Here is a 25,487-nt window from a genome sequence, read left to right as displayed (position 1 = left end):
GCAATATATCCAGCTTCCCACAAGAGGATGCAGAAACATGGTGGGTTGAGGTTCCATGTGAGATTAGTTAGACACAAAATGCTGGAGTAACTCAGCAGGACAGGCAGCATCTCTGGAGAGAAGGAATGGGTGACATTTCGGCTCGAGACCATTCTTCAGAAGTAAACTTAGTTTAGTTTATTGATACAGCATGGAAACAGGCACTTCGGCCCGCCGAGTCTGCACTGACTAACGATTGACACAAGCACTGCACATTAACACAAGCCTACACACACACACACGGGACAATTTACACTTATACCACGTATACAAACCAAAGCCAATTAACCTACAAACCTGTACGTCTTTGGAGTGTGGGAGGAAATCAAAGAACTCGGAGAAAACCCACGCAGGTCACGGGGAGGATGTACAAACTCCATACAGACAGCACCCGTACTCAGGATTGAGCTTGGGTCTGTGGCGCTGCAAGGCAGCAACTCTACCGCTGCACCACCGTACCGCCCCTTACAATTGTTCAATTGGCCATTCATTTCATATTTATCTGTTCAGATGGGACAGCATAGTATACAGCTACACAGCATCGCAATCAAACTCAAATAAGCCCTTTGGATACCTAGATCTGCATTTTGTACACAGATAGTCAGTAAGAGTTTCTCTTGCCATGAGCTGATCAGACTCAAGTTCAGCTTCCTGAATATTGTCTTTGTCAGAAGATCTGGACACTCTTTACCTGTTACCTGGACAATCAAGCAAGCACAAGATTTCAAAACACACCATTAGACCATAAAGACACAGCTAACCACCACATAATGAAATTCTGCCACATAAAATAGAACTTTATTTTGTTAAAATCTTTTCTTAGTAAATCGGACCCATGTAATACTGCAGGAAGAACATTTTTCTCAAAAGCTGCTTTGTGCTAATACACACGATTTGCAGAGGCTATTAAAATTGGTGTTGGAATCTAATTATTGGTGATCCAATGCAAGTCCCTGGAATAGTCAAGACTCCTGGACTTAGAAGCACATATTAAGACAGGTATTTTTATATTTCAATAGACAATAGACAATAGGTGCAGGAGTAGGCCTTTCGAGCCAGCACCGCCATTCATGTGATCATGGCTGATCATCCCCAATCAGTACCCCATTCCTGCCTTCTCCCCTTCTCCCCTGACTCCGCTATTTTTAAGAGCCCTATCTAGCTCTCTCTTGAAAGCATCCAGAGAACCTGCCTCCACCGCCCTCTGAGGCAGAGAATTCCACAGACTCACCGCTCTCTGTGAGAAAAAGTGTTTCCTCGTCTCCGTTCTAAATGGCTTACTCCTTATTCTTAAACTGTGGCCCCTGGTTCTATTTCAATCTAAAGATAGGAATTTGAACTTTAAATAGTCATTTAGGCCGAACCGTTCTTTTAATAAAACCATATTTTTTTCTCATAATCACTTACCAATGAAATGCTTGATTTACAACAACCTGGCCAATCATTAATAACTGCATTTCCTTCCCAGCATCTAATAAAAACCTAGCAGACCCAAAAAGTGTTTTTTATTTCATATTCTCCTATTTTTAAAAAAAAATACAGAACATCTTAAATATATTTATGCAAGATTCCCATCACAGTTGAATCAAGCAACACACTTTCCCGCCCAGTGGCACACGGTATTGGAGTAACTCAGCAGGTCAGGCAGCATCTATGGCCTGACCAGCCGAGTACTCCAGAGATGCTACTGATTTACTCCAGCACTGTGTTTAAGAAAGAACTGCAGATGCTGAAAAAATTAAAGGTAGACAAAAAATGCTGGACAAACTCAGCGGGTGAGGCAGCATCTATGGAGAGAAGGAATAGGCGATGTTTCAGGTCGAGACCCAAAACGTCACCCATTCCTTCTCTCCTTAGAAGCTGCCTCACCCGCTGAGTTCCTCCAGCATTTTTTCTCTACTCCAGCACTGTGTGTCCTTTTGTGTATTAATTTGCATCTGCTGTTCTTTGTTTCTACATTTTACCATCTACTAACCCTTGCTGAGTAAAACAGATTTGAATCTTTCCAGCAAAACCAGGCAAATATGTCACGGGTCTTTAACATATTCTTTACAATTACTAAAACTGTAGCAATGTCAATAAAATACCTATACAGTCAAGTTTCACACAAGATAAAATCAGCGGTAACATTCCATCAATTGCAAGAGCGAATGATCAGTTTTAGAGACAGAGTGATACAGCGTGGAAACAGCCCCTTCGGCCCAACATGTCCCAGCTACACTAGTCCCACCTGCCCGTGTTTGGTTCATATCCTTCCAAACCTGTCCTGCTCATGTACCGGTCTAACTGTTTCTTAAATGTTGGGATAGTCCCAGCCTCAACTACCTCCTCTGGCAGCTTGTTCCATACACCCACCACCCTTTGTGTGAAAAGGTTACTCATCAGATTCCTATTAAATCTTTTCCCCGTCACCTTAAACCTATGTCCCCTGGACTTTGTTCACACACTCTTATTAATTAAGCACCCAAACTCGGACGGAAGGTGTAACATCAAATGGTAAAATGTGATGGGGATTCAAATTGAGCTGAAGTGATGCACCAAACAATGCAGCACTCCCTGTGTGGGCAGCTCCTGGTGCTGGAATGTCTAATATTTCCCTCCGTTGGATCAACGTTAAAAAGACACACATGAAAGTTAAGAAATACTATACCGCAAATTTCTACAGTTGCCAATGGTCAAGTAATATGTCTTCCTGGCCCAGGGCCCAGAACTAACTTTACATGTCACCTGCTCATAACATCAAATTCTTTATGTGGAGCACAAAGTGAGAAGTGGTCACAGTCTGAAATGCTTCATATTCATTCATATCCAAATAAACTGCCATCATTACAAAACCTTTACGTTACTTTGTATTATACCTTTTCTTCGCCCTCTCAAGTTATTTATCCACTTCTTTTCAGACATTTTCTCGCCTTTATCTGATAATGAATTATCTATATATACACCCAATTACCCTCCAGTTCCTTAAGCTCTATTACCTTTCAATCAGCTAAAGAAACAAGTCTTATACCATCAACTGGCCAGAGAAAGTCCACGATGTAACATATTAATTGAGTCCACCTCAGTCTAATTAATTTTTTGATGATTCAAGCGCCTCACTAGATAAAAGCTCTGAGGGCTCAAACCTGTCCCTTTCTCTCCAGATTCAGGGCCTTGCTGAAGAAACGAACTGAGTTTTATTATTGTGAATGTTGAACCTATTTCTTGCACAAGTTAGAAACTTGCCAGTAGAGATTACTGGATTCTGGATGTTAAAAGAGAACATGTAACATATGCCTACAATAGCACTCAGCATTGTTACTTTTCCTCGTAACACTGACGTTTGAAAGAAGACAGATTCTATTCCATTAAACACAGTCCGAGCACTCAAGAAATGTGTACTTTAAAAATCTATGCATTTGTAAATAACCGCACAGAAATACTTTTATCGCGACTGAATGAATACGAGGAAAATCTTTTGGGCTCGTTGATAAGTGGAATGAACTGCGACACAACAGGTTATCGAAAATGCAACTTGATGTAGTACATACTAGAGCTTTGAAGGACTCAAGGGCAGCACAAATTTTTCATATGTTTAGTTTCCCCATAAATAAACCAAATTCTCCCTCAGTGCAACTCCACAGAAATAAAACAGTAAATGTCTGCAACATTCAGGTCAAAAGGCATTTGTGGAGAGAGATAGATTGAAAGTTTAAACTCCATCATCTTTGGCCAGAATCATTGAAGATAAACCTGAAACTCCATAAATGCTGCTGACCTGTTGAATATTTCTAGCATATTAAATTCGAATTTCAGACCTTCAGACTAACGTGTGTTTTTTTTTAATCTCAGCACCACAGACTCCAGTCATCTCTCCTAGCTCATCCATACAATTATCTGCTTATGTCTGTCCACACACTTAAGTAGTGGCCAAATCAAAAAGCAAGACAATGCAGATGTTGGAAATCAGAAGTAAAAACAGAAAACTCTGGAAGGGTTGGAAAGGCCAGGCAGCATCTGTGGACAGAGATACAGATGTCAGCTTTTCAAGTTAGTGAGTTTTCATCTGAATTTTCCAAAGGTAAGTGACTAGCATTGTTAAATCAGCTTCTCTCTCCACAGATGCAATACATAGCGACGAGTTCTTAGAAGCAACTTGTCCTGGACCAGCCATATCAAAGCAATGGCCAAGAAAGCACACCAATGCCTCGACTTTCTTAGATGGCTTAGGAAGTTCAGTATGCCCTTGTTTACTCTCTCCAACTTCTACAGATGCACTGAAAAATACATTTGATGAGGATGCATCAGAGCATGGTTCGGGGACAGTTCCATTCAAGACCACAAGTTGCAGAGTGTTCTGGATGTAGCCCACACCATCACGCAAAACAACCTCCCTTCGATTGACTCCATCGACATGATGCTGCCTTGGCAAGGCCAGCAACATAATCATGAACCAGTCTCACTACGGTCACTCCCTTTTCACCCCTCCTCCATCAGGCAAGAGGTACAGAAGTGTAAAAACGCACACATTCCAGATTCATGGACAGTTTCTTCCCAGCTGCCATCAGGCAACTGAACCATGGTATCGCCAACTAGATTGTGATTCTGACCTCCCATCTACCTCATTGGAGAATCTCAGACTATCTCTAATCTGACTTTAGCTTGCACTAAAAGTTATTCCATTTATCCTGCATCTGTACACTGAAGATAGCTTGATTGTAATCATGTATAGTCTTCCACTGACTGAATAGCACACAACAAAATTATTTTCGCTGAAAATTGGTCTACATGACAAAAATAAACTAAACTACACAAACAGTATTAAATCTTAAAACAAGGAGGTCAGGCTACCAAAGAATCATAATGGCTCTGAGACCATTTGGCACATGATGTTGCAAAGCCCGCTGTAGAACAATTTGCAGAAATTCCCATGTGTTGTCCCTCTATCCCTGCAAGTTTATTTTTCTGAACTAGGAACTCAATTTGGTTTTCAGATTAAGATTAGTTTATGATATATACCAGGGTGCAATGATATTCTTTGTTCACATAAAGCGCATACAGTAGAGTATATATAATTATGCAACAATGACTTGGACAAAGATTGTCGTGCGATCTGAAGTTGTGCAAAATAAACTCCTGCTTAAACTGAATTACCGAATGAGGTAGAGTTAAGGGTAAGAGTGTGAAAGAGGAGATTGGTTCAGGAGTCTGATAGCAGTGGGGAAGAAGTTATTCTTGAGCCTGACTGCCTGGACTTTCAAGCTTTAGTATCTTCACCCAGAAAATAGAAGGCAGAAAAACTAGATCAACGCCTCTCTGCCTTCTAGCATTTTCATAGGCACCAGTTCCACACTATCACTACTCAAAGAATAAGAAAGTTCTTTCACACACCCACCTATATATGTTGTCCAAAGTCTCAGTTCTACACCCATTCCTTGCACGGCTTGCTCATGGGAACAGTCCACATTTAACAGACTTGCCAGTTTTACACCTTTCAAATCTCTCATTGCTTCGAGTAGGACATGGTTGGCATCAAAGAGGATTCTGACCCCACGTTCCAACAGAGTAAACGCGCATTAGACCCAGAACCTCAACTGATTGTTCTACTTGACCCGTGACAGTCTGAAGAAGGGTCTCGGCCCGAAGCGCTACCCATTCCTTCTCTCCAGAGTTGCTGTCTGACCCGCTGAGTTACTCCAGCTTTTTGTGCCTATCTGCACTTTCAACAATAGTTTAATCACCCAATCATCACAACAGATAATCCAATTATTATAAAAGTAAAAGCTTATAGGATAGCTTAAATCTGCCATAAATCAAACAAATATTGGAAATTTGATGAAAGGATAGCAAGAGGAAAGGAGTTACAGATTCAGGTTGACGACCTCCCATTGAGAGCATTGACCTGAATCATGGACCTCTTTTCCCTCCACAGATGCTGTTTTATTTCAGTCATTCTCACATGGTATCAGAGGCAGCTTGCTGTACACAGCTGACTGTTTCATCTCCTGTCTCAAAGTGGCTGCATTTCAACACTTCATTTGCTGTAACACAATTTGGGTTTCCCTTACGGAGAGGCGAAAGATGCCACGCAAATTCAAACCTTGTCCTCTCCCTTCTCACCAGCAGAATAGCCTTGAGATCAAACCAACAGCAGACACCAACATTTGTGTAGGGCAGTGTTACAACTTCCTTCAAGTTACTTCTAAAGTACGAGCATTTTTACAGCAACTTTTCCAATCCTGACAGCTTCCCAAAGTGAGCAAATGGGACTAGAAACCCATGGTTCTAGTTCCTGATCCCTTAAACTTTTCCTCTTTCACTTTAAACCTGTGGCCTCTGGTTCCCGATCCCTTACACCTTTCGCCTCACCGTAAACCTTTTCTCTTTCACTTTAAACCTATGAGACTGAGATGGGGCGTGGATCAGTAGTCCAAAGGTCCCATTTCTGTGCCCAACTTGATCTTGTGCCAAACCTAGCAATATTTGATTCAGTCTAGCAATTTTATTTACATTTCTACAGTTTCATTCACACTAATGTCAGTGTATCTATATATTTATAGTATCTTATTATGAGGCAGCAGCTTTTCCATTCAAGTAAACCTACTGCCTCACAGCGCCAGAGACCCGGGTTTGATTCGGACCTCGGGTCCCGATTGTGTGGAGCTTGGGTATCCTCCCAAACCGGGTGCTCCGGTTTCCTCCCACATCCCAAAGACAATCAGATTTGTTGGTTAATTGGCCTCTGTCAAATTGCCCCTAGTGTGTAGGGAATGGATGAGAAAATATGGTGACATAGAACTAATGTGAACGGGTGATCGATAGTCAGTGTGGACTCAGTGGGCTGAAGGGCCTGTTTCCATTGTAAACTGAATCAAGGCATAAATAAACACTGCAATAAATTACTTTTATATCATACTTATATTACTATCACAACTATAGACCAGATCTGCCATCTGTATTTAGTCAAGACGGCAGAGCTGAGTCATAGAGGACAGAATCAGGCCCTTCGGCCCAACTCACCCATGCCAACCATCTACGCTGGTCCTATTTCCTTGCATTTGATCTACATCCCTCCAAACTTGTCCGAGTGTCTTGCAAATACTGTTACTGAATGTGCTTCAACTACTTCCTCTGGCAGCTTGTTCCTCAAACCCACATAAATAAATATGTACATATATGCCTTGTCATACATAATCATATGTGTGTGGAAAAAGTTGCCCTTTGGGTTCCTATTAAATCTCCCCCCTCACATTAAGCCAAGTGCCTCTAGTTTCTGATCCTTTAAACCTCTCTGCTCTTAACTTAAAATTACAGACTCTAATTTCTGATGCCTTAAGTCTTTCCCCTCTCACGCAAGACCCATGGTTCTAGTTCCTGATCCCTAGTTAAACCTTTCCCCTTTCACTTTAAACCTATGGCCTCTAGTTCACGATCCCTTAAACCTTTCCCCTCTCACCGTAAACCTTTCCTCATTCATTTTAAACCTATGGCCTCTAGTTCCTGATCCCTGATGCCTTTCTTCTCTCAACTTTAACCTACAGGCTCTAGCCCCTGAACCCTTACATCTTCCTCCTCTCACCATTAACCCGTGGCCTCTAGTTCCTGATCCCTTAAATCTTTCTCATCTCACATTAAATCCTTCTCATCTCACATTAAACCTTTCTTCCCAGCCCCACCGTCACCTAAAACCTAAGGTCGCCAGTTAATGATGTCTTAAACCTTTCTCCTCTCAACATAAACCTGTGTCCTCTAGTTCCTGACCCCTTAAACCTTCTCTCACACCTTAAACCTTCTCTCCCATCCCTTAAACCTTCTCTCCCACCTTAAATCTTCTCTCCCACCTTAAACCTTCTCTCTCCTCCTCACACTAAATTTACATCCTCTCGTTCCTGATCCCCCAGAGACTGGGAGATTGCTGGGGAGGAGATCACACTTTGTTCCGGGGGGGAGGGGGGTAGAGACAGAGAGAGCCGGGGGGAGAAGGGGGATAGAAACATAGAAATTAGGTGCAGGAGTAGGCCATTCGGCCCTTCGAGCCTGCACCGCCATTCAATATGATCATGGCTGATCATCCAACTCAGTATCCCGTACCTGCCTCCTCTCCATACCCCCTCATCCCTTTAGCCACAAGGGCCACCTCTAACACCCTCTTACATATAGCCAATGAACTGTGTGGCCTCAACTACTTTCTGTGGCAGAGAGTTTCAGAGATTGGGGGGGGTTGAACTCACCGGGAGTCACCGTGAGCGGGGTGGGGGGGGAAGAGTCCCCACCGCCGGCCGGGAATGAAGCTGCTTCTCGCCCAGTGGAGAGCGGGTGAAATGCAAAGTTAAGCCGCCGCCGAGAAGCTGCATTGGGCGCCGGTCCGGTGTGATGTGGTCCGGTCCGGCCGGCCCGGCCTCGGGGGTCTGGTCTGGTCTGTTGGGCCGCGGCCTCCACAAGCCCTGGGTCCCGGGCCGCTGCTCCAGGACAGTCCGCGGCCTCGGCCTCTCCCCGCTGGGCCTCGAGGGGGTAGTGGAGTGGAGGGGAGGCGAATAAAGGAGGGGGGACGGAGGGAAGGTGAAGAGGCCGCTGTGGACAAGACAAGGCCCGTCGCCGCCGCCGCCGCCGCCGCTCCTCACTTCACTTCACTCGCTCCCGATCCCGCCCGCCCGCACAACATGTCCGCCCCGCCGCGGTCCTCCCGCCCCGGTCCTCCAGTATCCCACACCGCCCCGCGCCATCGGCGGACAGCGGCCATCCTGCTGCCGCCGCCCGCCGCCTCCGCAGCCCAGCCTGACTTCCGCTTCCGCTGCCTGGATTAAGATGCACATCAGGTGCTGTGTACACACACAATATAGATCATATACACACAGTATAGATCATATATATATACACAGTATAGATCACACACGGTATAGATCATATATACACAGTATAGATCATATACACACAGTATAGATCATATACACACACACAGTATAGATTATATACACACAGTATACACACAGTATAGATCACACACAGTGTAGATCATATACACACAGTATACACACAGTATAGATCACACACAGTATAGATTATATACACACAGTATACACACAGTATAGATCACACACAGTATAGATTATATACACACAGTATAGATCACACACAGTATAGATCACACACAGTATACACACAGTATAGATCACACACAGTATAGATTATATACACACAGTATACACACAGTATAGATCACACACAGTATAGATTATATACACACAGTATAGATCACACACAGTATAGATCATATACACACAGTATAGATCATATACACAGTATAGATCATATACACTTGTATACACACAGTATAAATCACACACACACAGTATAGATCATATACACACACAGTGTAGATCATATACACACAGTGTAGATCATATATACACAGTATAGATCACACACACACAGTATAGATCATATATACACAGTATAGATCACACACACACAGTATAGATCACACACACACAGTATAGATCACACACACACAGTATAGATCACACACACACAGTATAGATCACACACACACAGTATAGATCGTATACACACAGTATAGATCACACACACACAGTATAGATCATATACACACACAGTATAGATCATATACACACACAGTATAGATCATATATATACACACAGTATAGATCATATACACACGGTATAGATCACACACACACAGTATACATCACACACACACAGTATAGATCACACACACACAGTATAGATCATATACACACGGTATAGATCACACACACACAGTATAGATCATATATATACACACAGTATAGATCACACACACACAGTATAGATCATATACACACACAGTATAGATCATATACACACGGTATAGATCATATACACACACACGGTATAGATCATATACACACAGTATAGATCATATACACACAGTATAGATCATATACACGGTGTAGATTATATACACACACACAGTATAGATCATATACACAGTATAGATCATATATACACACAGTATAGATCATATACACACACAGTATAGATCACACACACACAGTATAGATCACACACACACAGTATAGGTCATATACACACACAGTATAGATCATATATACACAGTGTAGATCATATATACACACACATAGTATAGATCACACACACACACAGTATAGATCACACACACACAGTATAGATCACACACACACAGTATAGATCACACACACACAGTATAGATCACACACACACAGTATAGATCACACACACACAGTATAGATCACACACACACACAGTATAGATCACACACACACAGTATAGATCACACACACACAGTATAGATCACACACACACAGTATAGATCACACACACACAGTATAGATCACACACACACAGTATAGATCACACACACACAGTATAGATCATATACACACAGTATAGATCATATACACGGTGTAGATTATATACACACACACAGTATAGATCATATACACAGTATAGATCATATATACACACAGTATAGATCATATATACACACAGTATAGATCATATATACACACATACAGTATAGATCATATACACACAGTATAGATCATACACACACACAGTATAGATCATATATACACACACACAGTATAGATCATATATACACAGTATAGATCATATACACAGTATAGATCATATACACACACGCGGTATATCATATACACACACAGTATAGATCATATACACACAGTATAGATCACACACACAGTGTAGATCATATACACACAGTATAGATCATATACACTTGTATACACACAATATAGATCATATATACACACACAGTATAGATCATATACACACAGTATAGATCACACACACACAGTGTAGATCATATACACACAGTATAGATCACACACACACAGTGTAGATCATATACACACAGTATAGATCACACACACACAGTGTAGATCATATACACACAGTATAGATCACACACACACAGTGTAGATCATATACACACAGTATAGATCACACACACACAGTATAGATCATATATACACACAGTATAGATCACACACACACACAGTGTAGATCATATATACACACACACAGTATAGATCATATATACAATATAGATCATATATACACTTGTATACACACAGTATAGATCATATATACACACACACAGTATAGATCACACACAGTGTAGATCATATACACTTGTATACACACAGTATAGATCATATACACAGTATAGATCACACACACACGGTATAGATCATATACACACAGTATAGATCATATACACATGTATACACACAGTATAGATCATATACACACACAGTATAGATCATATACACACACAGTATAGATCATATACACACACAGTATAGATCATATACACACACAGTATAGATCATATACACACACAGTATAGATCATATACACACACAGTATAGATCATATACACACACAGTATAGATCATATACACACACAGTATAGATCATATACACACACAGTATAGATCATATATACACACACAGTATAGATCATATATACACAGTATAGATCATATACACACAGTATAGATCATATACACCGTATAGATCACACACACACAGTATAGATCATATACGCAGTATAGATCACACACGCACAGTATAGATCATATACACTTGTATGCACACAGTATAGATCATATACACACAATATAGATCATATATACACACAGTATAGATCATATACACTTGTATACACACACGCAGTGTATATCATATACACACACAATATAGATCATATATACACACAGTATAGATCATATATACACACATACAGTGTAGATCATATACACTATAGATTATATACACACAGTATAGATCATATATACACACACACAGTATATATCATATACACAGTATAGATCATATATACACACACACACAGATCAAATTTTATATATTTGCACTATTTTACTGTAATGTACTATATAAAGTACATTAAGGTGCTATTCATATATAGATTAAATATACACACATATATAGATTATATATACATATATATAGGGAGAGATTCCTAGATCATGTTATATACATTACATTCATTTATTATATAATATGCACATTAATGTGCTATAAATATGGCATTTCAAGATATTTCATATATTTGGCATTTCAAGATAATATGTTATATATTTGGCAATTCTGGAAAATATTTTATATATTTTCACTACATTACATTAATTGACTATAAAGTACATTAAGGTGATATAAATAAATAAATATGGCATTTCAAGATATTTTATATATTTGGCATTTCTAGATAATATTTAATAGATTACTGTGGCGGGCCGAGCCATTTTGGTCTCAAACTATAAAGCTATATAAAGATGCACATTAAGGTGCTATAAATATATAGATATGTGGCATTTCTAGATAATATTTAATACACTACATTAATTTACTATATAAAGATAGAAATTAAGATGCTATAAATATGGCATTTCAAGCTAATACTTTATATATCTGGCATTTCAGGATAATATTTTATAGATTTGAACTAAGGACTACATTCACCCTGTCTATTCCCCCGTTTCCATGCTGTGTGAGTCTGTGACACTGTCTTTTAAAAAAATCTTTCAATGCATCTCAGTGGACAGACGAGGGTTTGGTTTAATATCTCGTGTGAAAGATCAATCGTCGAGCAGTGGAGTGCTGCCTCTTAACCTTTGTGTGAACATCTTTAGATCTTCGGAGATATGCGTGCCACTGAATAAGCCACAGGTGACACATGAAACCACAAATGGCAACTTTTCAGAACTACCCTAAAATCGTCAGGGAATTTAGTTTAATTTAGTTTACAGGAGGGAGATTATCTTGGAACATAGAACAGCACTGCAGAGGGGCAGGCCCCTGCGGCCCACAATGTCCATACCTCCTCATCTCCTTCCTAAAGGAACGTCCTTTAATTCTGAGGCTATGACCTCTGGTCCTGGACTCTCCCTCTAGTGGAAACATCCTCCACATCCACTCTATCCAGGTCTTTCACTATTTGTGATACTCCTGTTTCTAACCAGATACACAGCTTTTCCTTGTTCCCTTCATTTTCAAATCAATTCACGCAAAGGTTTACGAGAGATTTCTGTAACCGAGGAAGTCCATTCAGCCCATTGTGCCCGTGGCAGTTGAGGCTGAGGTGCCATGGCTGGCCCCACCTTCCACCCCTGGGTCCATAGCCCTGCAGGTCACAGCTCATAGAATAGAATAGAATAGAATAGATTCTTTATTGTCATTGTAACATGAACCATGTACAACAAAATTTAAAATGTCAGCCAGTCAGTGCAGCATTCAAACATTTCTAAAAGCTAACGATACATACAAGGTAAAATATTAAAAGATAAACAACTAAATAAATATCACAAAAATATCACGCATAAACACCCAACCCTCCATCCTTCTGTCGATTTCACAGTGTACCACAGTCCCTTAGTCTGTATCGCCCCTGCGTTCCTTGGCGGCTACATTTAGTGCTTTTATAGCAGTGGGGTAAAAACTGTTTTTTTAGTCTATTTGTCCTTGTCCTTGTAGATCTGTACCGTCTGCCTGACGGCAACAGTTCAAACAGGGAGTGTCCGGGGTGGGAAATGTCCTTTATGATATTCTGGGATTTTTTGGTGCAGCGGGAACTGTGTAAGTCCTCCAAGGTAAGGAGAGGGCAGCCGACAATCCTCTGGGCGTTGTCAATGGCCCTCTGGAGCGCTTTCCTCTGAGCCGCTGTGCAGCTGGTGTACCACACGCATACACAGTATGTTAGTATGCTCTCAATGGAGCACCGATAAAAGGACAGCAGCAGTCTCTGAGTGATGTTATTCTTCCTGAGCACCCTCAGGAAGTGCAGTCTCTGCTGGACCTTTTTCAGCAGCGCAGTGGTCCATAACCATGTTCTGTCAAGGCGATAAGGCTTTAGTGGCTCCACGAGAATGATTCCAGAGAATATATGGTTAACGTACGAGGTGCATTTGAAGGCTCTGGCACTGTACTCGCTACAACTTAGAGAAGGATGAAATGGTGAATCTCATCGATACCTGCCAGACAATGAAAGGCCTGGAGAGAGTGGGCATGGAGAGGATGTTTCCAGCAGTGGGAACATCTGGGACCAGAGAGCACAGCCTCAGAGTAGAAGGACGTACCTTTGGAATGGAGACGAGGAATTTCTTTAGTCAGTGGGTGGTAAATCTGTGGAACTCATAGTTACAGACGGCTGTGGAGGCCAAGTCATTGGGGTTTTTTTTAAGGCAGAGATTGATTGCTCGGTTCTTGTTCAGGAAGGATGTTAAAGGATTGGGGAAGAAGGCTGGAGAATGGGATTGAGAGGGAAAGAAAGATCAGTCTTGATTGAATAGCAAGTAGACTCGATGGGCTGAACGGCCTAATTCCTCGCCTACAACTTATGAACTTATTGGAAGGATGTCAAAGGTTATGGGAAGAAGGCAGGAGAATGGGATTGAGAGGAAAAATAGATCAGCCATGATTGAATGGCAAGTAGACTCGATGGGCTGAACGGCCTAATTCTGCTTGAATGTCATGGTCCACATGCCTGTAAAGTAATGAAGGCCCTGGCACCAAAACAATAGGCAAGAGAGGTCCACAAATGTCACTTTAATGTTTTCACAGAAACTAAAATAACACTTTGCAGCAGGAACAAAGAATTCACAAAACGATACCGGCTTGATACAGTCACAGGGCAATCATCTCTTCAGGTTCTTTACGATATGTTCAAATGACAGCGTGTCGATCACACTGGCACACTGCAGGAACACACACACACACTGCACAGGGACCCACACTGCATGGACCAACACTGCAGGGTGCAGGATCAACACTGTAGGGGTGGTAGATTCATCCACATACACAGTTACTGCTCCACTCCCCCTCCGTAAAGTGATGGGCTTTGTGACGTCACTGTCCCAAGCAGTACTTCCCGAGTCTTGCCCCCCACACACACAAACACACAGTTGCCTCCGGTGATCCGACGGCAATCCAATCTAACCACGTGACTGCAGAAGGCATCATGTTCCAGTCCCAACAACACCAATCCCGACTTGTGATGGAGGAGGCCCTGCAGCAGCCTGGGGCTTGCCTGAATCGGGGGCCGCCCCAGTACGCTGGACTCTTTCTGTGCCTAAATAGCGGCAGCCAAAGTATGGTGACGTGCATGTGTAAGCGATGCGATAAGAATCTGACTGTGCAGTTGCATCAGGAACCATTGAAGAAACTCTCTAATGACCTGCATGGTCACACACTAGTCAGCTCCCCTCCCACCTCTCTCTCTTCACATTAACGTTCCCAGTTTTACATATCACCGTGAAGATTTAACATGCTTGATAGTTCTCCACTCCTCCCACCCAAAGTTAATTTTCTTTAGACTAATTGCTTCCCTGCCTTGGACCAGCCACCCAGGTTGGTATCCTAGTTTGGGAAGCAGTGGGGGGGGATTAGCACAGGTTGTTACTTGGGAATAAACTGCATGGGGATATTGAGCAGGGGCTGTTGAGACTGATACAGCAGTGGGTTCAATTTTAATCGAGCGGGTGGGTGTGTGACATTAAAGGCCACGTCCCAATACAAATCTCCGCTTCCACTTCTGGGGCTTAATCCAGAAAAGCTAACGGAAGCACAGAGAAGGAGATGGAGAACAGCCAGTGACAAATTGCAAACTGCGCAGGGCCCAGATTGTTGACTGTATTCACCTCGCCATTAGAATGAATCCACTGGAACCAGTCCAGAGAACACAGGTTCAAGGTGACGGGGAAAAGATTGAATCGGAATCTGAGGGGTAACTTTTTCCACACAAAGGGTGGCGGGTGTACGGAACGAGCTGCCAGAGGAGGTCATCGAGGCTGGGACTATCCCAACGTTTAAGAAATAGTTAAAACAGGTACATGAATAGGACAGGTTTGGAGGGATATGGGCCAAACACAGGTGGGACTAATGCAGCTGGGACATGTGGGCAGGAAAGGCCGAAGGACCTGTTTCCACCATGTATCACTCCATGACTCTACAACTGGATGGGATGTCAGGGTCAAGATTAAAAGATTGAAATAAATGTTTGATAAACAGTCTTTTTTTCCAATGTGCAATATATAAGCTGATTCAAAATGCACCGAGCTTCCAAAGCCTTGCAATTGGCAATAGTGGGAATCCGCCTGACAGACAGAGAGAGAGACAGAGAGAGAAAAATTGGGTAAATTCTTTCCGACATGGCGAGGTAAGCAATCTTCGCAGGGACAACTCGTTGAATCACCGATCCATCCCGCTCTCGTCTGGCTGGCTGAAGCAAGCACGCAGTAGCTGCTCACAGAACTCCAACTCCTCCTGAAATTCATCAACAGCAAAATTAGATGGGATTCGTTACTTGTTAATTTTCCCCACTGCTAGATCTCTCCCCTCCTCTCCACACGGTGGCGCAGCGGGTTGAGTTGCTGCCTCACAGCGCCAGAGACCCGGGTTCCATCCTGACTACAGGTGCCGTCTGTGAGGAGTTCTCTCCCCGTGACCCCTGCGTGGGTTTTCCCCAGGTGCTCCGGTTTCCTCCCACACCTCAAATATGTACAGATTTGTAGGTTAATTGGCTTCGGTAAAATTGTAAATTGTCCCCAGTGCTCTGGTATTTTATTTAATTCACAAGTTTAATCAATAATGTTTCATTATTAAAGTTTAATGTTTTATGTGTCATTCCTAACTGTCACTGTATGTCATGTTGTCACTTGCGGGCGGAGCACCAAGGCAAATTCCTTGTATGTGAATACTTGGCCAATAAACATACATTCATTCATTCAGTGTGCGTTTAGTTTAAATATACAGAGCAAAGGGCCCGTTTCAGTGCTGTATATTTAAACTAAACACTCCCTCTCCTTCTGCAGAAGGTGATGGGTTTCACGACACTGCTGTTTCACACAGTACCTCCACAATACTGGAGTAACTCAACGGGTCAGGTAGTATCTGTGGATAATGTGGATAGGTGACGTTTTGGGTCAGGACCCTTCAGACTGATGGGGGGGGGGGGGGGGGGGAGGAAGGAAGAATGTTGGAAAAGAGGAGTCAGATCAAAGTGCGGCAGGTAATAGATTGGTACAGGTGAGGTGGAGGGAGGGTGGGGGAAGTTGATAAGGCTGATGGTTGAACAAAGGCCAGAGATGAAAAGGCTGAAGGTATGAGATATAAACATAGAAACATAGAAATTAGGTGCAGGAGTAGGCCATTCGGCCCTTCGAGCCTGCACCGCCATTCAATATGATCATGGCTGATCATCCAACTCAGTATCCCGTACCTGCCTTCTCTCCATACCCCCTGATCCCCTTAGCCACAAGGGCCAAGGTAACTCCCTCTTAAATATAGCCAGGAACTGGCCTCAACTACCCTCTGTGGCAGAGAGTTCCAGAGATTCACCACTCTCTGTGTGAAAAAAGTTCTTCTCATCTCGGTTTTAAAGGATTTCCCCTTTATCCTTAAGCTGTGACCCCTTGTCCTGGAGATAAGAGGATTGAAGTGTGAAGCCAGAGGAACGAATGTAGAGGTGGAAGGGGAGAAATAGGGTGAAGTCCGGGGGGGGGGGGTAGAAAGGGAGAGGAGTCGGCTTCTATAGTTCCGTGGCTACTTAGTGGATGAAAGATATTCAAGGTGAACAAATGTGGGAAACTGGCAGTCAAGGTGGGAAAGTAGACAGGTTAAAGAATCAGCCATGTTCTTTCTTACTGTGATAGAAGGATCTCAACCCGAAACGTCACCTATTCCTTTTCACCAGAGATGCTGCCTGTCCCGCCAAGTTCCTTCAGGCGTTTGTGTCTATCTACGGTATAAACAAGCATCTGCAATTCCTTCCGACTCACTGTGGTGGCAAGGAGGCTTAACACTGTTGTTTATGGTCACATAAATGTCTTCGATAGAGCACAGTGGATGGGTGCCAGAAGACCAAAGCTAATTCAGTTTCGCAATGCGGAAACGGGCCCTTCGGCCCACCCTGTCCGTACACGGCCAGCGATCCCCTCACAATAACACTATACTACTCATTTATACTTACACCAAGCCAATTTACCTACAAACCTGTACGCCTTTGGAGCGTGGGAGGAAACTGAAGATCTCGGAGAAAACCCACGCAGGTCACGGGGAGAACGTGCAAACTCCGCACAGACAGCACCCGTAGTCGGGATCGAACCATTGAAATGTTGTAGATGTGAGTCATCAAACAACCTCAAACAGTAACGTGCACGTCCACTTTACAGAGGGAGATGGAACTGTCGTGCCAAGGATCTAGTCCATGTTCTGTGCACAGCAGCACCATCATCAGGCGCTTTGATGTACTGCAGGTGCTCGCAAAGAGAAAATTCCCTTTAAATACAAACATGGCCAGAAGTGCTACTTTTTTTTTGATTGGAAGATACAGCACGGAAACAGGCCCTTCGGCCCATCAAGTCCATGCTGTCCCATCGGTCACCCTTTCGCATTAGTTCCATGTCATTCCACTTTTGCTCCCCCTCCCGACACACAAGGCCTATTGACCAAAACCCACATGTCTTTGGGGTGTGGGGAGAAATCCATGTGCTCAACGGGAAAACCTTTTGTCACCCTCTTGTCCCGGCTGGACAGGCAGCATTGCTGGAAAGAAGGATTGGGTGACGTTTCGGGTCGAGACCCTTCTTCAGACTAGGACTTGGTGTCGAAATGTCGAGTCTAGTGTTCTTGAGACTGAAGAAGGGTTCCTACCCGAAACGTCACCCATTCCTTCTCTCCAGAGATGCTGCCTGACTCACTGAGTTACTCCAGCATTTTGTGTCTACCTTCGATTTTCAGAGTTCATTCGCTCATCGCTCCATCATTCTAGCCCTGATAAGACGTTGTGATAGTCCCTTCCTCAAATACCTCCTCCGGCAGCTCGTTCCATACACCAACTACCCATTTAGTGAGGGTCTCGACCCAAAACGTCACTAATTCCTTCTCTCCAGAGATGCTGCCTGACCACTGAGTTACTCCAGCTTTTTGTGTCTATCTTCGGTCTAAACCAGCATCTACAGTTCCTTCCTACACATGGCTAATTGGCTTGGTATAAGTGTAAATTGTCCCCAGTGTGTATAGGGGTTGGCACGGGCTCGATGGGCCTGTTTCCATGCTGTTTCTCTAAACCGAACAAATGAAGCACCTGAAATTCCTCTTGGTCTTTCAACATCCTCGATCTCTCATTTAGAATATCCTCCAGACCCAGCTCGGGTTCTTGACACTGTTTCACTCCACGAGGGAAATTGGTCACCAAGCTGCAGGGGAAAAGGCACACGTCATGATTCCAGACTGGCGGCATTGGTCTTGGATTGTACACGGGCCAACCCTGCCCACTGCCCAAACAGCACTACAAAATTACAGCAATGGAGCGCACTGTGGGGAATGCATCACTGCTTGGTTTGGGAACAGCTCTGCCCAAACCCCCGAGACAATGCAGAGAAACTCAGCAACTCTGGAGAGAAGGAATGGGTGATATTTCGGGTCGAGACCCTTCTTCAGACTGGTTTAGGGATAAGGGAGACGACAGATATAGACGATGATGTAGAGAGATAAAGAACAATGAATGAAAGATGTGCAAAAAAGTAATGATGATAAAGGAAACGGGCCCTGATTAACTGTTTGTTGGGTGAAAATCTGAAGGGTCTTGACCCGAAACGTCACCCATTCCTTCTCTCCAGAGATGGATATCTTGTATATCTTTCATTCAATTGTTCTATATCTCTCTCTCTACATCACTGTCTATGCCTCTCGTTTCCCTTTCCCCTGACTGGTCTGATGAAGGGTCTCGACCCGAAACGTCACCCGCTCCTTCTCTCCAGAGATGCCGCTTGTCCCGCTGAGTTACTCTGGCATTTTGTGTCTATCTTCGGTGTAATCCAACATCTATCTGCAGTTCCTCCCCACGCGTGTATTTCACTGTAGCTGCTGCGGGCGACGATAAACAAACAATTGCACGCACCTGCAGAGCGCTCCCAGGACATGCTCGTGAAAGGGATCGTGCTCTGTCTGTAGCAGTGCCACCAACTGCTGGACCATTCCCATGGAGCACAGGACGTCTGCGGAAGGGGAGAGAAAGCAAGCTCTTCATTGTTGGGACTACCGATCTCAGGCAAGCCAAGGTCTTCAATAACACCCATTTACAAGCAGTGCTCGTCAAGCGGAACGCCTCGCATGCTTTCCAGCACGGCTTTGTCTCTGGCCTGACAGTCAACTGTACAAACAAGGAACTGCAGATGCAGGTTTTACAAAAACAAAAGTGCCGGAGTAACTCAGCGGGTCAGGCAGAATGTGGATAGATGTCTACGTTTTGGGTCGGGACCCTCTTTGAGTTCTGAAGATCTTCAAGAGTCCCGACCCGAAACGTCACCTGTCCATGTTCTCCAGAGACCCTGCCTGAGCTGCTGAGTTACTGCAGCATTTCCCTCCAGTGGCCGTCATCAGGCCTGTTTGGAGCAGGGAGAATTTGACCTGGCAGCGGCATTCTGCTTCAATGTTCCTCACTGTTTTATTCTCAACTGCTTTCCTCACCCCTCTCATTATGGACGTTGGCTGGGCTGCAGTTCCACACAGCTTCCCCCCCAACCCCCCACTCCACCCATATCTCTTTATCCCAGACCAAGCATTGGCAGGCTATTCTACAACCACAGACCCAACATTGCCTTTACCCCGAGACCCCAAGTGAACTTCTAACAATAGAGGGGCGGGGTTGAGAGGAAAGAAAAGCCTTGCTTAATCCTTTCTTAATCCGTGTCGGCGCTGACTCGGCAGGACGAAGGGCCGGTTTCCGCGCTGCATCTCTGAACAAAACTAGATTTCTCAAACCCAATCCAATCTAAGCTGACCTGCGTTGAGGAACTCTGTTGCAAAGTGAGCATAGATGACAAATAAGGGCAGTAGCAAGCTGAGGTACAAAGCCCCCTGTGATAGAATAGCCTGCCAATACTTACTGGGGATATTCAGCTTGTGTGGAACTGCATCTGTGCACGAGTCCTCACCTTCAGCAGAGAAGGGGAATAGAACGGGAGAAGGAAAAGCAGTTAAAACTCAATCACAGCACATTGGCACAGGCTCGGAGAACATCGTCCTATCCCCTGCTCACGGGGCGGTGTCTTACTGCCGCATCTGGAGCATACTGGGCTCCGTTTTGGACGAATGTCATTAATCTGGAAAGATCGCAGAGAAGATTTACCAGGACGTTGCCCGGAATCAAGGGCCTGAGCTACGAGGAGAGGTTGGGCAGGCTAGGAATTTATTCCTTGGAGCGCAGGAGGCTGCAGGGTAATGTTATAGAGGTGGAGACAATCGTGAGGGGAATAGACAGGGTGAATGCAGTCTTTTACTCCAGGTAGGAGAATCAAGGACGAGAGACATTGGCTTAAGGTGAGAGAGGACAGAAATAATAGGACATTGAGGGGCAACATCTGCACTCAGGAGGTGGGAAGAATATGGAATGAGCTACCAGAGGATGTAGTTGAGGCAGGTACATTAACAACATTTGAAAGGAACAGAGATAGGAAAGGTTTAGGGGGATATGAGCCAAACGTGGGCAAATGGGATGAGCTTAGATGGGGCAGTTTAGCCAGTTGGGCCGTAGGGCCTGATTCGTTTGACACTGACTCTATCTAGTCTGCATAGCTCCCCAGGGTGGAGAATCACAGATGTTCAACACTATCGAGCCTGCTCTGCTGTTCAATCACGGCTGATCTATCTTTTCTCTCCAAACCCCATTCTCCTGCCTTTTCCCCCATAACCTTTAATGCCCTTTATTAATCAAGAACCTTGCAACCCAGCAGTATGGATATTGATTTCTCAAACTTCACCCTCTCCCTCCGTCCCTCCCCCACCAAAGTCCTTGTACCAGTTTCAAAGTCGTCTTGTTGAGTCTCATTGTCTGTAACTCGTTCTCATCGAGCCCCGTTGGCCTGTTTTGTTTATCATCATTACATTTTTGCTTATTTTTCACTCATATCTCTCTGCATAGCCGTCTATATCTCTCGTTTCCCTTTCCCCTGACTCGCAGACTGAAGAAGGGTCTCGACCCGAAACGTCACTTCTTCCTTTTCTCCAGAGATGTTGTTGGTCCCGCTGAGTTACTCCAGCTTTTTGTGTCTATCTTTGGTTTAAACCAGCATAGAAACATAGACAGCAGGTGCAGGAGTAGGCCATTCAGCCCTTCGAGCCAGTACCACCATTCAATATGATCATGGCTGATCATCCAGAACCAGTACCTCGTTCTGTTTTCTCTCCATATCCCTTGATTCAGTTAGCCCTTAGAGCTAAATCCAACTCTCTCTTGAATACATCAGTATTCAAGAGGCATCTGCAGTTCCTTCCTACACAAGAACCAGTCAAAAATAAATCCCTGTTTTTGAATCGGACTCTCTCCTTTATGTGGCCTCTCTCATGCCCCCGCCCCTGCACGATCTCCGTCACCCCTGCCCACTGCTGCCGCCCCTTCACGATCTCCGCCACCCCTGCCCAGCGCTGCTGCAGCAGAGTCTAACCTTTGTGCTCGGGGCTGCTGATCAGCAGGTTCTGCAGCAGGAACGCAGCCTTCACCTTCAGCTTCTCCACGCCGCTCTGCATGGCCCGCATCAGCACCGAGAAGCCATCGTGGTGGATAAACTCCTGCAGCCCGGCCTCCTGCTCGCGTACCAGGCCTGTGGGGCAGAGAGGTGGGTCGGTTAACATCAACCCCGCAGTGCACACACACCCACACCCTTTACAGCAGCTGCACAGCACAGGTTGTATATATTATTGCCACCAGTACCCAGGTTCAGCGAGAAGCTTTTAGTTTAGTGATACAGCGTGGGAGCAGGACCTTCCGGCCCACTAGGTCCGCGTCGACCAGCGATCCCCGCAGGTTAACACTACCCTACACACGCTAAGGACAAATTTAAACATTTATACCAAGCCAATTAACCTACAAACCTGCACGTCTTTGGAGTGTGTTCGGATACCGGAGCACCCGGAGAAAACCCATGCAGGTCACGGGGAGAGCGTACAAACTCCGTACAGACAGCACCCGTAGTCAGGATCGAACCCAAGTCTCTGGCGCTGTGAGGCGGCAACTCTACCGCTGGGCCGCTTTGCTTTTGATGCCATTCGGTACAATCCCACGGAGGTATGGTTAGGATATGAGGACTGAACTTTGGTGCCTTCCATCACAGTGGGAAACATTGATTCAGCTGTGTGGGGATGTTTTTTATGTTTTAAGTTAAATTCTAAAGTGTTGTGTTTATCTTATTTGTGTGCTGCATGGTAACTCAAATTTCACTGCACCAATTGGTGTATGTGATAATAAATGTCCTTTGTCCCTTTGATAGAGTGATGTTTGTGCATTTTCCGAGTTACAGTAGGGTGGCACTATGGCGCGGCCTTTAGAGCTGCTGCCTCACCGTACCAGAGACGCGGGTTCCATCCCAACTACGGGTGCTGTCTGTACAGAGTTTGCACGTTCTCCCCGTGACCTGCGTGGGTTTGCTCCGGGCGCTCCGGTTCCCTCCCACACTCCAAAAATGTACAGGTTTGTACATTAATTGGGTTGCTATGAATGTAGAATTGTCCCCAGTGTGTGTAGGATAGTGTTAGTGTGCGGGGATCGCTGGTCGGCCTGGACTTGGTGGGCCGAAGGGCCTGTTTCCGCGCTGTATCTCTAAACTTATCGTGTGGCATGCACAGCTTAAAGTTGTTGGACAACTTGTTCTATTTGATCTTCCGTTTGTGCACGTCGAGTTGATTGCATTAGTCGAAACAGGGCGGACCACGTGAAGGTTGCAATCTTCCACCCCCTGTATCTCTAAACTAAACTACAGTCAAATCGACTTACAGATGCCTGTATAAACAGAGTCCGTTCATTACCCGGGATCAACTTCTGATACTGGGGGCAACATTTTCTTGCACAAGTAGGTCTCTCTCCCCCATCTTACACTTCCCCCCCCCCCCTCCCCCCGTGGTGCGTGGGCAGTGGTACTCACATGATACGGCAAAGAGCGCCTTGATTCGCACCAGGTCGCTGTTGTCGTTGTTGAGCATATCCAGCAGTTTGGGCAGGATCCCCAGCTGCAACACGTGCTCCTGCACAAAGGGGTTGTTTTGGCTGCACGTCCCGATCAGGTGTGCTGTGCGCCAACGGAGGCCGGCGTCGGCGCACTCCAGGAAGCTGTCCACCACTACCCGCATGCCCGACAGCTTGCAGAAATCTAAGTAAAAAGCACAGAGCACATCAATGAGACGCGAGGGACTGCAGATTCAGGGTGGCAATGGTGGCTGCCTTACAGCGCTGGACACCCAGGTTCTATCCCATCTACGGCTGCTGTCTATACGGAGTTTGCTAGTTCTCCCCATGACCTGCGTGATTCTCCGAGATCTTCGGTTTCCTCCCACACTCCAAAGACGTACAGGTCAGGCAGCATCTCTGGAGAAAAAGGACGGCTGACGTTCCTTCAAACTCACGAACATGAGAAGCGACCACTTCAAAGAATTGCACCCACTTCAAAGCACTTTCAATTCTCCTGAAGTTGTAAAAATGTGAGTTTAAAAAAAAAAAAAACTAATGATAAAAAAAAAAGGAGAAATGACACTGGAGAAAAAGCCTCACTGAAAATATCCGTTACCTCTCGCATTGTCAAGGTTTTCACACAAATCCGACACCATGTCAAGGGCATTCCAGCGCCTCTCCTCCTCGACTGCATCATCTCCGGGAGTTTCATTCAAGATCTGGAGACAATCTTTGAGTTGTTTAACTTCATCCAACTGTCCATTAAATACATCCGACAGTGCATCCTGCAGCCACTGCCTGCGCTGAGGGAACACAGAGAGAAACGTTCATTAAACTGCAGTGAATCACACATGGAGCGTTTGTCGGCACTGGGCCTGTACTCGCTGGAGGTTAGAAGAATGAGGAGGGAACAATAGACAATAGGTGCAGGAGTGGGCCATTCGGTCCTTAGAGCCAGCACCGCCATTCAATGTGATCATGGCTGATCACAAGACAGTTTTTTTGGATCTATGTAGCTTTGCAATGCATTTGAAGACTGGGCCGTTGAGAGGAGCCACGATGAGTTATACTTGCCTCTTCCGGCATGGGATGATGTTCTGGAGCTGTGTCCCCCACTGATCCTGCCTCCACTGCCAGCCTCAGCAGCCCCTGCAGGTTATTCGAATGTTGCCTGTTTCTATCAGGCCCTCCTTCTGCCATTTTAAGTGATCTACAATCTGGAAAAGACAGAAAAATAATATATATTTTATTCATCAAGTAACAAGTAAGGGGAGCACAGTGAGGGAGTGGCAGTTGCTGCTTCACTACGCCAGAGACCAGGTTTGATCCTGACCTCGGGTGCTGTCAGTGCAGAGTTGGTACTTTCGCCGAGACCGTGCGGGTTTTCTCTGGGTGTTCTGGTTTCGCTGGTCCTCCAACCTCCCCCTACCTCCCCCTTCCCCCC

General features: G+C 44.7%; 2 protein-coding genes across 3 annotated transcripts in view; both read right to left on the bottom strand.

The window, feature by feature from the left end:
* LOC129713958 (serine/threonine-protein phosphatase 6 regulatory subunit 3-like) overlaps positions 1-8,614 on the bottom strand; it is an 88,858-nt gene extending 80,244 nt beyond the window's left edge. The window contains exon 1 of the mRNA XM_055663378.1: positions 8,250-8,614. The gene's annotated coding sequence lies outside the window, so the exon portion shown is untranslated. The remainder of the gene's footprint in view (positions 1-8,249) is intronic.
* Positions 8,615-14,634: 6,020 nt separating this feature from the next.
* hspbp1 (HSPA (heat shock 70kDa) binding protein, cytoplasmic cochaperone 1) lies at positions 14,635-25,277 on the bottom strand. Of its 2 annotated transcripts, XM_055663376.1 has the most exons (8): positions 25,118-25,277; positions 24,660-24,846; positions 24,021-24,245; positions 22,548-22,703; positions 20,991-21,038; positions 20,003-20,099; positions 19,187-19,298; positions 14,635-16,365 (listed from the first exon to the last, which is right to left on the bottom strand). In XM_055663376.1, the coding sequence occupies exons 1-8, from the start codon at positions 25,241-25,243 to the stop codon at positions 16,291-16,293; spliced, it is 1,026 nt and encodes a 341-aa protein (XP_055519351.1). In that variant the 5' UTR covers positions 25,244-25,277; the 3' UTR covers positions 14,635-16,290. The 2 variants fall into 2 exon arrangements, with proteins under 2 accessions (XP_055519351.1, XP_055519352.1); XM_055663377.1 differs by lacking the exon at positions 20,991-21,038.
* Positions 25,278-25,487: the final 210 nt, after the last annotated feature.

Source organism: Leucoraja erinacea, chromosome 37, assembly GCF_028641065.1.
Source record: "Leucoraja erinacea ecotype New England chromosome 37, Leri_hhj_1, whole genome shotgun sequence".
Classification (NCBI taxonomy): domain Eukaryota; kingdom Metazoa; phylum Chordata; class Chondrichthyes; order Rajiformes; family Rajidae; genus Leucoraja; species Leucoraja erinaceus.
The sequence above is the reverse complement of the archived record's forward strand: the minus strand, read 5'-3'. Positions and strand labels throughout refer to the sequence as shown.

What these genes read in the sequence shown, in the direction of transcription:
- hspbp1 (XM_055663376.1), bottom strand. Translation starts at nt 25,243, where the DNA reads ATGGCAGAAGGAGGGCCTGATAGAAACAGGCAACATTCGAATAACCTG. An exon ending in AAACCTTGACAATGCGAGAG is followed by an intron (nt 24,246 to 24,659) that starts GTAACGGATATT and finishes CTTTTTACTTAG; the next exon opens with ATTTCTGCAAGCTGTCGGGC. An exon ending in AAGACCAAGAGGAATTTCAG is followed by an intron (nt 16,366 to 19,186) that starts GTGCTTCATTTG and finishes GATGAATTTCAG; the next exon opens with GAGGAGTTGGAGTTCTGTGA.